General features: G+C 41.7%; 1 protein-coding gene across 2 annotated transcripts in view; it reads right to left on the reverse strand.

The window, feature by feature from the left end:
• The window catches only part of LOC129853451 (piwi-like protein 2), a 30,066-nt gene extending 18,554 nt beyond the window's left edge, over nucleotides 1–11,512 (reverse strand). Inside the window, exons 1-10 of one of the 2 annotated variants that reach the window (XM_055919501.1) lie at nucleotides 11,480–11,512; nucleotides 10,180–10,681; nucleotides 9,868–9,970; nucleotides 6,274–6,388; nucleotides 5,610–5,789; nucleotides 5,290–5,400; nucleotides 5,035–5,152; nucleotides 4,632–4,756; nucleotides 2,112–2,192; nucleotides 1,903–2,016 (exon numbers count right to left, since the gene is read on the reverse strand). In XM_055919501.1, the coding sequence (XP_055775476.1) occupies nucleotides 1,903–2,016; nucleotides 2,112–2,192; nucleotides 4,632–4,756; nucleotides 5,035–5,152; nucleotides 5,290–5,400; nucleotides 5,610–5,789; nucleotides 6,274–6,388; nucleotides 9,868–9,970; nucleotides 10,180–10,653 (1,421 nt within the window). In that variant the 5' untranslated portion in view covers nucleotides 10,654–10,681; nucleotides 11,480–11,512. Of the gene's footprint in view, nucleotides 1–1,902; nucleotides 2,017–2,111; nucleotides 2,193–4,631; nucleotides 4,757–5,034; nucleotides 5,153–5,289; nucleotides 5,401–5,609; nucleotides 5,790–6,273; nucleotides 6,389–9,867; nucleotides 9,971–10,179; nucleotides 10,682–11,435 lie in introns of both variants that reach the window. The other variant, XM_055919502.1, reaches the window with a different exon arrangement.
• Between the last annotated feature and the right edge of the window lie 3,427 nt (nucleotides 11,513–14,939).

Below are 14,939 nucleotides of genomic sequence, written 5' to 3' on the forward strand. Positions count from 1 at the left end.
GATTATTTCACTTATAATTCACTGTATCACAATTCAAGTGGGTCATAAGTTTACATACACTAAGTTGACTGTGCCTTCAAACAGCTTGGAAAATTCCAGAAAACATATGTCATTATGTCAATTAGCCTATGTCTGATAGGCTAATTAGCATAATTTGAGTCAATTGGAGGTGTACCTGTGGATGTATTTCAAGGCCTACCTTCAACTCAGTGCCTCTTTGCTTGACATCATGGGAAAATCAAAAGAAATCAGCCAAGACCTCAGATTTTTTTTTTTAAGACCTCCACAAGTCTGGTTCATCTTTGGGAGCAGTTTCCAAATGCCTGAAGGTACCACGTTCATCTGTACAAACAATAGTATGCAAGTATAAACACCATGGGACCACGCAGCCGTCATAGAACGCGTGCGTCTCCTTCCTGTCTCCTAGAGATGAACGTACTTCGGTGCGAAAAGCGCAAATCAATCCCAGAACAGCAAAGAACTTTTGAAGATGCTGGAGGAAACCGGTATAAAAGTATCTATATCCACAGTAAAACAAGTCCTATATCGACATAACCTGAAAGGCCGCTCAGCAAGGAAGAAGCCACTGCTCCAAAACCACCATAAAAAAGCCAGACTACGGTTTGCAACTGCACATGGGGACAAAGATCGTGCTTATTGGAGAAATGTCCTCTGGGCTGATGAAACAAAAATAGAATTGTTTGGCCATAATGACCATCGTTATGTTTGGAGGAAAAAGAGGGAGGCTTGCAAGCCAAAGAACACCATCCCAACCGTGAAGTATGGGGGTGGCAGCATCATGTTATGGGGGTGCTTTGCTGCAGGAGGGACTGGTGCTTTTCACAAAATAGATGGCATCATGAGGTAGAAAAATTATGTGGATATATTGAAGCAACATGTCAATCCATCAGTCAGGAAGTTAAAGCTTGGTCGCAAATGGGTCTTCCAAATGGACAATGATCCCAAGCATACGTTGTGGCAAAATGGCTTAAGGACAACAAAGTCAAGGTATTGGAGGGGCCATCACAAAGCCCTGACCTCAATTCTATAGAAAATGTGTGGACAGAACTGAAAAAGTGTGTGCGAGAAAGGAGGCCTACAAACCTGACTCAGTTACACCAGCTCTGTCAGGACGAATGAGCCAAATTTCACCCAACTTATTGTGGAAAGCTACCCGAAACATTTGACCCCAGTTAAACCATTTAAAGGCAATGCTACCAAATACAAATTGAGTGTATGTAAACTTCTGACCCACTGGGAATGTGATGAAATAAATAAAAGCTGAATTAAATAATTCTCTACTATTATTCTGACATTTCACATTCTTAAAATAAAGTGGTGATATTAACTGACCTAAAACAGGGAATTTTTACTAGGATTAAATGTCAGGAATTGTGAAAAACTGAGTTCAAATGTATTTGGCTAAGGTGTATGTAAACCTCCGACTTCAACTGTACATGGTGTATCAATGAATATGCTATTTGTAAATATCTCCATGACCAGCAAGAGAATATGGTTTAAATTTTTATGAACTCATCACGTACTGTAGACAGTGCATCATGTGGACATACACACCATGTGAACAAATAGCTGGCAAGAGAAGAGATTTATCATGCATATTTTAGAGCACAGGTGTCAAACTCATTCCACGGGGGGCCGAGTGTCTGCGGGTTTTCGCTCCTCCCTTATACTTGATTGATGAATTAACATCACTAATTAGTTAGGAACTCCCCACACCTGGTTGTCTAGGGCTTTATTGAAAGGAAAAACCAAAAACCTGCAGACACTAGGCCCTCCGTGGAATGAGTTTGACACCCCTGTTTTAGAGTATCACAAAAGTTAGTAAGTTACGTAATGCAACAATGCTTCTATGTGGTGTAAGATGCACTGAAATAATCTCACATGCAGTCGAGGACAGAGTCATTTCGCAGCACTTTGTGGGACACATCCACCTGGAGGTAGAGGCCTCCATCAGTGTGCTTTATGCACGTTGAGTAACCTGGCCACACCTGCAACCTAGGATAACAGAAGACAGAAACTAAGGGGCTTGAGTCAGCTGCTATGATCATTGAGATTTCAATTGGAGTATAATTTCTAATCGAATTACTTACCGATGCTTCCCAAGTACGACTGCGCTTTTTGGATCGTAATGGTTCCGCCCCACAAGCTTCAGTCCCAGGATCTTCATTACCCTTGACAACATACATGGGGAGAACAATGTCTTGTTGCACCAGACAAATGTAACATTTGGTAAAGCCAGCAACACGTTTTTTGGGGGGGATTTTATGTTTTGTTTTTACAAAAATATAAAACGCAACATGCAAAGATTTTAATGAGTTGCAGTTCATATAAGGAAATCAATCAATTTAAATCAATTCATTAGGCCCTAATCTATGGATTTCACATAACTGGGAATACAGATATGCATATTTTGGTCACAGGTACACTGCATGGCCAAAACAATGTGGACACCCTTCATATTAGTGGATTTGGCTATTTCAGACACCCCCGCTGCTGACAGGTGTATAAAATCGAGCACACATCCATGCAATCTCCATAGACAAACACTGGCAGTAGAATGGCCTTGCTGAAGAGTTCAGTGACTTTCAAAGTGGCACTGTCATAGGATGCCACCTTTCCAACAAGTCAGTTCATCCAATTTCTGCCCTGCTAGAGCTTCCCCGGTCAACTGTAAGTGCTTTTATTGTGAAGTGGAAACACCTAGGAGCAACAACAGCTCAGCAGAGAAGTAGTAGGCCACACAAGCTCACAGAACGGGAACGCAGAGTGCTGATGCATGTAAAAAAATGTCTGGCCTCGGATGCAACATTCACTACAGAGTTCCAAACTGCCTCTGGAAGCAACGTCAGCACAAGAACTGTTAGTCAGACGCTTCATGAAATAGGTTTCCATAGCCGAGCAGCCCACACAAGCCTAAGACCATCATGGGCAATGCCAAGCGTTGGCTGGAATGGTGTAAAGATTGCGGTCATTGGACTCTGGAGCAGTGGAAACGCGTTCTCTGGTGTGATGAATCACGCTTCACCATCTGGCAGTCCAACAGACAAATCTGGGTTTGGCGGATGACAGGAGAACGCTAACTGCCTGAATGCATAGTGCCAACTGTAAAGTTCGGTGGTGGAGGAATAATGGTCTGGGGCTGTTTTTCATGTTTCGGGCTAGGCCCATTAGTTCCAGTGAAGGGAAATCTTAACGCTACAGCATACAATAACATTCTAGACAATTCTGTGCTTCCAACTTTGTTGCAACAGTTTGGGAAAGGCCCGTTCCTGTTTCAGCATGACAACGTCTCCGTGCACAAAGCGAGGTCCATCCAAAAATAGTTGTCGAGATCAGTGTGAAAAAACTTGACTGGCCTGCACAGAGCCCTGACCTCAACCCTTTCGAACACCTTTAGGATGAACGCCGACTGCAAGCCAGGCCTAATCGCCCAACATCAGTGTCCGACCTCACGAATGCGTGACAACTCCTTTTCAGAGAGTGGATCAGGCTGTTGATTGTGGCCTGTGGAATGTTGTCCCACTCCTTTTCAATGGCTGTGACACGCTCTCGTACACGTCAACCCAGAGTATCCCAAACATGCTCAACGGGTGACATGTCTGGTGAGTATGCAGACCATGGAAGAACTGGAACATTTTCAGCTTCTAGGAATTGTGTAACATCACCTCATGCTGAAACACGAGGTGATGGTGGCACAACAATGGGCCTCAAGATCTCTTCACGGTATCTCTGTGCATTCAAATTGCCATTGATAAAATGCCATTGTGCTCGTTGTCCGTAGCTTATGGCTACCCATACCATAACCCCACCGCCACCATGGGGCACTCTGTTCCCAACGTTGACATCAGCAAACCGCTCGCCCACACAACGACAGTTGGACGTACTGCCAAATTCTCTAAAACAAAGTTGGAGGCAGCTTCTGGTAGAGAAATTAACATTAAATTCTCTGGCAACAGCTATGGTGGACATTACTGCTGTCAGCATGCCAATTGCACGCTCCCTCAAAACCTGGCATCTGAGTTGAGATAAAAACGGCAAATTATAGAGCGGCCTTTTGTCTCCAGCAAAATGTGCCCCTGTGCAATGATCATGCTGTTTAATCAGCTTCACATTTTGCATTTATATTCTTGTTCAGTGTATAATTCGTTACTTCAGTGAAAAATCTTTAGGATTTAGGGGAAAATGGAACGTTTTAGTCTGGTTTTCTGTGTAAAACAGCTGAAGCCTCTCAACAAAGCATGTTAATGCATGAAGCTATCAAGCAAGCAAAATAGATAATAGATTAGCTCATTACTGACAATATGGCTTCACTAAGGCCAGCTTAGCGCACAGAGAACTTCCCTCATAAGTAGACCACAGGTCTTTTTTTGAAAAACACCCCAATTTATCCTAATTTAAAGTGAAAATTTCAATTAGTGGTAGGCAATTAGCGGTTTATATTGCAGCACCAGTGTTATTATTAGATTCAAAATGGAAGCCAACAGAAAAGCAGCAGGGACTACACAAACTTGTCCAATAAGAAACATTGTTTTCCATTGTAAAATATTTTGCTACAGTGTGCCCTAATGATGGCTAAGTTTTGCCCTAATGAATAAGGACGGCTCTGTTACCTTCTCAGCACCACGTTGTAGAAGGGGATACACAGGTCAGAGTTGGGTGGTAGGATCTTAGTCATCTGGACCTTGATGTCAACCTCCTGGTTGTCAGTTCGTCTCACACTCTTTAGGTAAACCACCTGTATGGAGGAAAGATTAACATCACAACATGGGGCACAGAGGAGAAGATAGCTAAAGACAGGAGTTTAGCTACCCTATGTGCCACATCGGTATTGCGCGTTAATATTGGGTGTAGTTGAGTGAAGACACATTTAAAACAGTATAGTTACAACAACTCAAATGCGTAAGCAACTGTTCCCGTTTGGTGTATTTACAAGTATTAGCCAATTATCTGCACATAATTAATGCACATCTATAGTCACAGACACAGTAGGCCAGACAGAGAAAAGTGACATACCTTTTCCATCTTCACAGGGAGATAGAGAATTGAGCCGTCAAAAGCAACAACCTCCCCAGTGGTGGGGCGATGGTCCTTCATCATGCCAAATCGCATACCCATCGACTCCACATTAGGACTGAAAGGTGGGACAAAATGTAATAAGTTACTCCTCTTTAACAGACCAAATGATATTCCCAGAGCAGATATTTTACACAGGAATGCTGCATTAAATATGAATTCAGCTAACACTTTTCTCTTAATACATGTACTTACGTGAAAGTGACATGGTACTGATAGACTGCCTCATTCCTGCAGTGAATGGTGATGTGGTTTGAGCCTATGGGCAATGGCGTTCCTTTGGTACCAGTCTTGTGTAATGTTTCACTGCAAAGGGAGAGGAAATAACCTTTCAATGAATAGGCCTAACAATAGTTATAGTCGTCATAAAACAATTCATAATTGACCTAAATACATTTCTGCATCATTTGACTGCCTTCAACAACAGTAACATCCTTTTAAGCAACATAATTTACTTCATAATAGATGGTTTCATTACATGGTTTTACAAATAATGGTACTTTGATGGTACTTACCAGGTGGCCTCCATCTTAAGTTCTCCCTTAGTTTGAGAGCAACCTGGAGTCATATGAGCCTCTTTGGGTGGGGATGGAGGGAGAGTAGGGGGCACAGTGGGTCCCCTCCCAGTACCCAAGGGGGGCATCGATGCTCGTCCCATTCCCACTATCTGAGATGGTACACCTCGGCCAAGGAAGCTGCAGACAGAAACAGACGCATTACGAGTTCTTGATTGAATTTTTTTTAAAATTCCCATCCATAAGTGTGTTAAATAATATATAGAAGGAAAAAAAGCGTTTCACCATAAATAATGAGATCTGTTATCGAATCAATCTTACTGCTCATCTATTTGTCTGAAGAAAAAATTCTCAATTTTCATTATCTGGCCTAGTTGTCTTTGAATTATCAGGAACAAACCTTGACAATGAGTCACACCAAAAAGTGGAAAGTCTGATTACCTCCACAATAACAATGGATAATTCAATAATAATTTGAAATGAGATGGGCATATACTGAAGAGGATGGGGATATGTGAGAGGGACCTGTGTATGTGCACAGCATGAATGATGCATTCTAGAAGCATTACTGCCAGGCCCCTAAAGACCTTAGTAGCATGGAGGAATTGGCCTGCTTTAGCCACAGGTTAAGCCGCAGGGTTTGAGCTCATCACCTCCTTCTCACCTGTTACCTTGGCCCATCATGTCCTCAGGGAATCTGTCTCCACCCGGACCGGCGACTGCTCCTGCTCCAACAGGGGCTGTCTGTGGTTGGAGCTCTGCTCCAAAAGCACCCCTCCCTGCACCAAACACCAGAGAAAAACACACAAGAAGATTCAGTGGATTCATCCTCAAGGCCTCAGTTGGAGCATAAGGAAATCAAGCAACCTCCCTAAATATTTTAAAGCTCAAATTACTATTTGATTCTGTCTACATTTTGACAGTGCTCAGAACTTAGAGGCTATGTTGGATAAGGCAAATCTATTTATTGCGTAACAAAAATGGTTCAACTTTAGTGCATCAGAGTTAGGGCGATTAATGTGAATTTATGTTTTTGAGCATTATTCCAAATTCCGATTTTCCGTTTTTATGTCCACTTGTTCTCATATCCTTTTGGAATTGTCTCCTTTGCTGCATGCACCTTCCCATTTACACCAGATATCTGTATATAAAGATGAGATGCACTTGTCTCCACCCTAACAATGGGAAAGGTTGTCCTTAAGGCGGGGAGCCAAGCGAAAGCTAAGGTCCAAAATAAGCCCATAGAAACGCATTTGGCTTATTTTGGACAGATTTTATCAATCTTCACCTCTTCCTCTGGTTTACACACACACACCAATCCCCTCCCCCTGCCACTCACACCACCAAAATTGAGAGATCACATTTTCCTCTCTGAAAAGCAGTTTCAACTCGCTATCTGCATTTGAGGTTTGGTCGAACAGAAATCGGTTATATGGACATCAAAACACATTGAGACATTATTTTACTATAATAGAGGCGAGGTTATCTTTCCTAACAATACTTCTTTTTGTGCCTCAACTACTCAAATTGCACGCAGAGCAGACACTATGAAAACAAGAGTATCAATGGACATTGATTCTGGTAAATGAATGCAGTTTGTCGCACGCGGCATTGGGGTACCACATACTGCTAGCAGCATTTCAGCCAAAGACTTATAGTAGCTGTCTTGTCTGTTTTATAAATGTGCGATAAGCATAAAACAATTATATAAGGATTTGGCAACTCGTTCTCATTCTGAGAAATAAGGTACGCCGCTTGATTTCAACATCTAAACAAAGTGGACAGGCTAACATGCTTTGCAAATAGTTGGCGACAGAGAAGAGTGTGCACATAACAAGGTTGAACAGTTGAATTGTTATCTAGCAAATAGATCCAAGTTGGCTAAACTTGAAATAAAGATAATCTGGCTAATCACTAGCACATGGGATTGAGAGATTGCTGATGAGACCTGTGTTACTTTTCTATAGCTTAATGCCTGCTACAAGAACATAGCCATTATTGGTGAATGTGCATTATGCATGGTTCTAGTTACATTAGTAACAAAAGGGCATTTTCATTAACTTGACAGATCAGTGATTATTGCAACAAAAAAAGCAGTCTGAACTATTTTGATAAAATGATTATGGTTGTGGCAGGCTTATACACTACATGACCAAAAAGTATGTAGGCACCTGCTCGTCGAACATCTCATTCCAAAATCATGGGCATTAATATGGAGTTGGTCCCACCTTCGCTGCTATAACAGCCTACAATCTTCAGGGAAGGCTTTCCACTAGATGTTAGAACATTGCTGCAGGGACTTGCTTCCATTCAGCCACAAGAGCATTAGTGAGGTCGGGCACTGATGTTGGGTGATTAGGCCCGACTCGCAGTCAGTGTTCTAATTCATCCCAAAAGGTGTTCATTGTATGCTGTAGCGTTAAGATTTCCCTTCACTGGAACTAAGGGGCCTAGTCCGAAACATGAAAAACAGCCCTACCAAACTTTACAGTTGGCACTATGCATTCGGGCAGATAGCATTCTCCTGGCATCCGCCAAACCCAGTCCCTCAGACTGCCAGATGGTGAAGCATGATTCATCACGCCAGAGAACGCGTTTCCACTGCTCCAGAGTCCAATGACGGCAAGCTTTACACCACTCCAGCCGAAGCTTTGCATTGCGCATGGTAATCTTAGGCTTGGGTGCGGCTGCACGGCCATGGAAACCCATTTCATAAAGCTCCTGACGAACAGTTCAAGCGCCGACGTTGCTTCGAGAAACAGTTTGGAAGTTGGTAGTGTGGGTTGCAACCGAGGAGACGATTTTTACATGCTTCAGCACTTAGCAGTCCCGTTCTGTGAGCTTGTGTGGCCTACCACTTCGTAGCTGAGCCGTTGTTGCTCCTAGACTTTTCCACTTCACAATAACAGCACTTACATAGTGACCTCACCTCCCGCGTTACATGCGTGAGCATTGCAAAATAAATGTACACATACATGTTATTCAATAATTTCATACAAACTGCTCTCGCGCACCAACGAGCGTCTGCATAGCAAAGCTCTAAAATAGAACTTGGTTCTATTTTTTACACTTGACGCGCTGCAAGTCCCACCTCTCCCATCTCCTCATTGGTTTTTAGGAGCATACACCCATGTGGGTGATTGAAAGATGAACTGCGGTCCACACTCCAGTCGGTGGTGTTAATGCACCTCAAAGTCGGATGTCAACCGCCTTATAAAGTCCAAAGAAGAAGACTGAAGGAGGAGAGATTACTAGAAACTATCTCGGTTTATCCTTTTATCTGTGGATTAATTGTCGGAGTAGAGGACCTTGTGTATTTCAGGTAAAATAACCCAATGTTTATAACCCAGGACAAATTAGCTAGCACCTGCAAGCTAGCTAGCTAAATGGCGATGAATGTTTAATGTGTTTCGACAAAATAATATAGTTGGTTCAGAGTTCGTTTTGATATTTCAACCTGCGTCTTCTGCTTGCATCTGGTGTGGATGGACAAAATCAACATGCGCACGTGGATGCATGCGCCCTGTCTAGTCAGAATGTGACAGTTGACCGGGGCAGCTCTAGCAGTGCAGAAATTTGTGAAAAACTGACTTGTTGGAAAGGTGGCATCCTATGACAGTGCCACATTGAAAGTCACTGAACTCTTCAGTAAGGTCATTGTACTGCCAATGTTTTTCTATGGAGATTTCATGGCTATGTGCTCGATTTTATACAACTGTCAGCAACAGGTGTTGCTGAAATAACCAAATCCACTCATTTGAAGGGGTGTCCAAATACTTTTGTATATATAGTGTATTTAGCTTAGGTATAGCTTCACAAGCCCTGAATTAATTTGATTATTTCTGACTGTTTGAAATGCAGTGTATTTTACCTTTAAATTGTACAACGCTTATTTAGAGAAAACATTTTTTTAAATCTAGATATATCGTGAATCGCCCATATGTTAGGGGGGGAAAAGGATGATTTTTAGGCCATATTGCCCAGCCCTAATCAGAGTGCATCAATATGATGGATTTCCAATGTTCTAATTTATTAAATGTAAAGGCCAACCATTACTCTTAACCCATGCCATTTGAGCTGGAGGGGAACACGTGATACTCTTCCCAGTTAGTTTGATCCAGTATGCCTTCATCTATGGGCTATGTACCAAATGGCAACCTATTTCCTATGTAGTGCACTACTTTTGACCAGGGCCCATAGGGATTGCCCATGCCATTTGGAATTTAAACCTAGTTTTCATAAACTCAAGATTACTCACCCACTGGCAGCCCTCCCCTGCCCCAGGTCTTTGAGGGATCGATCCCCATGCCTCTGAACATGGACACCAGCGACGACCCCTGGCCTTGGGTGGGCATGTCCACCTGCCAATTACAATATCGTTACAAGAACTATAAGAGAAAAAAATAACTTGGCTAAAATGGTATTTTAACAATTTAAAATACTTAATCTGCCCTTGATTGAGCTTGCATGGAACTAATAGACTAGTCTTATAAGTGCAAACCCCCTTGAACCCTGGTCTGGGTAGAAGTTAGGAGAAAGACTTTACAACCCCAAGGAACACAACACAAACCTGTTTGGCTACTACTTCCTCTTCTGCCTGCAGACTTGGCATCTCTTCAGGCAAGTCTTGCGTTGCGAGCTGACCTGGAGTGGCTTGTCCAGGGTGAGGCCCCAAACCAAGAAGGGGTTCGCCTCTTGCCACACCTACGGTCGGATCAGCTGTCGAGAGAAGCCACCCTCTAGTGCGGCTAATCCCACCATCTTCTGATGTAGGCATGGGTATCCCCCTTGCAAAGCCAATGGAGGGATCGCTCACTGGGAAGGGCACTCCTCTCCCGTACTGCATAAGCATTGTATCACCAGTGGTGGTGAAACCCCTGGCTCGTCCTAAGCCAGCAGACCCATCTGCTGCAAACATAAGACCTCTGGCTCGTCCTATTGCTGGTTCATCTGACCGCAGTCCTCGACCCCATGCTTGCTGCTGCAGCCAAGGAATGCGGGTTGTACCAGGGAGGCCTGGGAAACAAGGCTTCTTTGGATCCATTCCAGCTAGCTCCTCTCACATGCAATGCCTGTAGTGCAAAAGCAAAGGCTTATTGGCAAGGGGAATTGTGTAAACTTGCTACACCATGTGAATGCTCCAGATGGCATGTCATTTGTATTTAGTCATAATGAAAGAACTAGCTACTTTGTTAGTATCAAAACATTTATGATAAATGTATTGACGGGGCAAGACAGGGAGCATATTGCCGACGGAGAACCACCTGAGTTGAGTATACCTCTGAGTTGAGTACAATCAGCAAGGTGCAGACACCATTATTGTTAATGTCAGGTCAAACGTCGTAATGCCAATCTCGACGCTTGCGCAAGCGGTTTCAGCCAAGAGCTGTAATCATTACGCCGATTTTGTTGCAAAATGTTTCGCAACAGACACCGTATACACAAGTTACTGTTTCCATAATGAATACACCCCAGTTGGGAATAAGCTAGTTACCTGCCTGCATATTTTCTCCCTAAAATGTACGAGACTAATAACTACTTGCTAGAATAGATGGTTACATTTCACACCAAAGGTATATTAAATATTGCAATAGTTAGCAATGTATGTTTTAGCAAAAGCGAATGAACGTTAACAGGTTCGACATTAGCTAGCTAACTTTAGCTAGTTAGCGTGCTTGCTTTTGATTACAAGCAAATGCACCAGGGGAAAAACGGGAGCCGAGAGATAAACATTTTTAGGAACGTAAATGCACATTTCGTTGCGTCGTACGTTCTTTACAATTCAAATATAACTCCAAATCTTATTTTTCATCAACTTATACTGACTTTACATGCGTATGGAGCACTTTCTTCTCAACATTGGTACAGACCGTTTACTATCTGTAGTCAAAATTACCGGGAAAAGTTTGGCCACCTGGACACGCCCATGGTAATAAAGTATTGGTTAATCGAACAAATTTGTCAAAAGTGTATTGGCTCTCGAGAGCTGTCAGTAACTAGGTTTCCGTTAAACGTTTTTATGGAGTAAAGTAGACTAAATGTCGGATACAACATTTCATGACCGGCTGATAGATGGAAAATTAACATTTTCCGGTAAATTTTCCAAATGTCAACAAATCAAAATACGCTAGACAAGGTGGGATATTTTTGTGTCGGTAAAATGAATTATGCGAGAAATATCGTCGGAAACGCTTTTATGCACAAATATTTACATAATAACCATCAAATCAGATCATATCGTAGTAAACTTTGGAGTCACACGATAACATTTGTGATTGTGTGGTCCACACTAGGACTTTACGGGAAAACATGCAGTTTAGGCCTGTGGATTACTTCACAGGGTGATGAAAGTGCAAGGTTGAGTTTGATGCTCTTTGGAGTAAATATCGAGGGTATTATTCTGGTGACATGATAATCAATGCCTGGCTGCCGTTGGACAAATTAAAATAATCTCGCTTCTTTTTCCATAATAATATGAAATATTATCATGTAGTCTATAAGTGCGCTCTAGCCAATAACGCTAGGCCAAAAAGAGTTGAGTTGAAAAAGCGATGGGAGCCCATTTAATTTGTATTTTTTATTCGGTACCTGGTCATTTAAAAGCAAATGTATTTTTATATGCACTATGTCATCATGCACAGCCTTTAATCTGCAACAAGTCAATTTGATGGAAACATCTCTGGTGGGAAAATGCGCATGATTATATGCCGAGTTTAGAATATTTGCATAAAATTCTGTCAGCAATTGGATGGAAACCTAGCTAGTCTGACAAAATAAAGTGAATAAAATAAATATATATATATATATATGTGTGTAAGAAAATTATAATGCAATATTTTATTTGACAGCATACATTTCCACAAATGATGCTGTAAAAATGTTGTCTATTTTATAATATTTTACATGATTTTGTAGAAGATGCTATGGACAATTCTAAACATGCCCATCATTGCCATGACCTGTAAGACAGTTGTTTTGCATGCATCAATGCTAATCATCAGTCAGACTTACCATTGACTTTGAAGGTTATATAGTATGGTTATAGGCTACAGTAGCAAGTCGTTTTTATTTGTTTCTCTGAATATATAAACTCACTAGAGGGCACCTGAGTCAAGTAAAACGTTTTGTCTTGTGACTTGTCATTGCGGTCCTCTAAATCTTCTGATGCTGCTGCTGGATGATAACAGGATAGAATATATGCCTAGGTAAATAAAGGTTAGAAAGATATCACCGAAATCAGCAGCACAAATCACTTGAATGGAAGATGGAAGGTGGGCCTGCTGTTTGGATTACAGTTCCTTCATTTTTTTGATAGCTGTACACAAGGGGCTGTGAGAGATTTGCTTGATGTGTTGCAACGAGATAAAATTGAACATACCCTGTGTTGCAGGCAGTTGCCATTTTTTGAGTAGTAAATATAATTGATACTATGTGGTCACACATGGTAACTGAAATATGGTAGTCACGCGCGATATCTCAATTGGCCCATATTGATGAAAAGCAATATCTTTAGGGCCTGTACATGTTCCATATTATCAGGCAGGTGTTCTAGTTTTACAAAAGCATTAGGACCTGTAGCCTGATGCAACATCGTGACTACATGGCTGGAGCATGGGGTTGCGCCTCTGAATTGTGTTCACAGACACTGAATATGATCTTGTTGCTTATTTAATGTCCTAAAAAACTACCACGGGCACTAATAAAATGATGTGATTTTGTGTTCGTAAATACAGTGTAATTGTGTGAATTTTACAGTGAATGTAGGCCTACCGTTTATTGATTCGAATGGCCGACGCGCTTCCCGCGGTTACTTTTTTATTGTCATGCAAGACACTCAAGATTATAAAGCGCTGCCTATTGCGCAAAAGTTGGGAAATATATCATACAGCACTGAAAAGCTGGGATGCTGTTCTTTTAAATAATTGCCATCAAAACTTGTATTTTCCAGAGATTGCGTTTAGGAATGTTGCGCAGTGACTGGACCTATTAGAACACATTTCTTTCCACTCAGCTGTGTGTGGAGTTGCGTGAGCTTGTCCCCCCAACAGTTGATATTCAGTTTATAAATAAAGGACCTAGCTCATGAACACCTTTGGGAATGAATCTGTTTTTTAAACAGTTATATAGGCCTATATAGAATAGCATTGTTATAATGTTAATTTTGTATTTAACCAACAAGTGATTTGTGTAATAATGGTCATGTCTTGACAAGCAAACATCTCCATAGTGTAAGCCTACGTAAACGTAGCCGCGGGAAGAAATCTTGATTAACTGGTCCGGTGAGCTCCGCAGATATTGCCGAGCAAGTGGGTAGCCCTTCAATCTCTTTAGCTAATCCACTCCCTGTACTCCATGTCATGTGCCAAAGAAAAAACGCCACCTGCTGGAGAAAATAGATTTTGGGCCCAATTATCCTTCTCGCTTCGCCTATTCCTCTCTGGTGTGACGCACAAGTTATGTTAGCCCAATCTACTGTACAAGAGGGATGCTGTGCCCTGACAAGTGTAATTTTGGGCAACATTTTAAAAAAAGATAAGGGAGCAAGATAGTTCAAACTTGGCAACATGACACCACTCACTGGAAGAACTGTTGCATGCTAAAGTTTGACATGAAACAAATAGTTTCATAGTGCTTCGCAAGTCATATCTTCTGGCTCCAGGAACCTATGAACACTTCATTTTCCTCTATTGAGTGGATGGATATTATAAAAGGGCAGCCTTTATTGTGAATGTTTAGGTCGTGATAGCAGACCCTTAAGTTGAACTCCGAAAGATGGCGGAGGTAGACGTTTCCCATAAGCACAAGGGGAGACCAGTATGAGAAAAGTATGAAAATGTATGGTCTCAGTACTGTAAGTCGGTCTGGATAAGAGCGTTTGCTAAATTACAAAAATTTTGTGTTAAAGGGATAATTCAGGATTTTTGCAACCAGATGAACTTGTGGATACCATTTGTATGTCTCTGCGTGCATTTTGAAGGAATTTGCATTAGCGCAATGACTGGAAGTCTATGGTAACTGGTAGATAACAGACTTCTAGTCATTGCGATAAAGCTAGTTAGCACTGGCTTGTGAAACTACCTCTAACTTCCTTCATACTGGATGCAGAGATAAAATTGTTATCCATGAGCTCATCCTACTCTGGCTTCATTGCCAAAATCCCGAAGTTTCCCTTTAAGGGTAAGTAGAACATTTTCGACCAACCTTTACTTGACAATACTTCTTCAATTCACAACTTAGAAGCCACTGCTGTCTTCTAACCTTCCATGGCTAATTGCAGGTGGTTCGTTGGAATTTAGAAAAGGCTCCGTTATTAAATTAAATAAATGTTTC

The sequence above is a fragment of the Salvelinus fontinalis genome, chromosome 4, assembly GCF_029448725.1.
Source record: "Salvelinus fontinalis isolate EN_2023a chromosome 4, ASM2944872v1, whole genome shotgun sequence".
Classification (NCBI taxonomy): Eukaryota; Metazoa; Chordata; class Actinopteri; order Salmoniformes; family Salmonidae; genus Salvelinus; species Salvelinus fontinalis.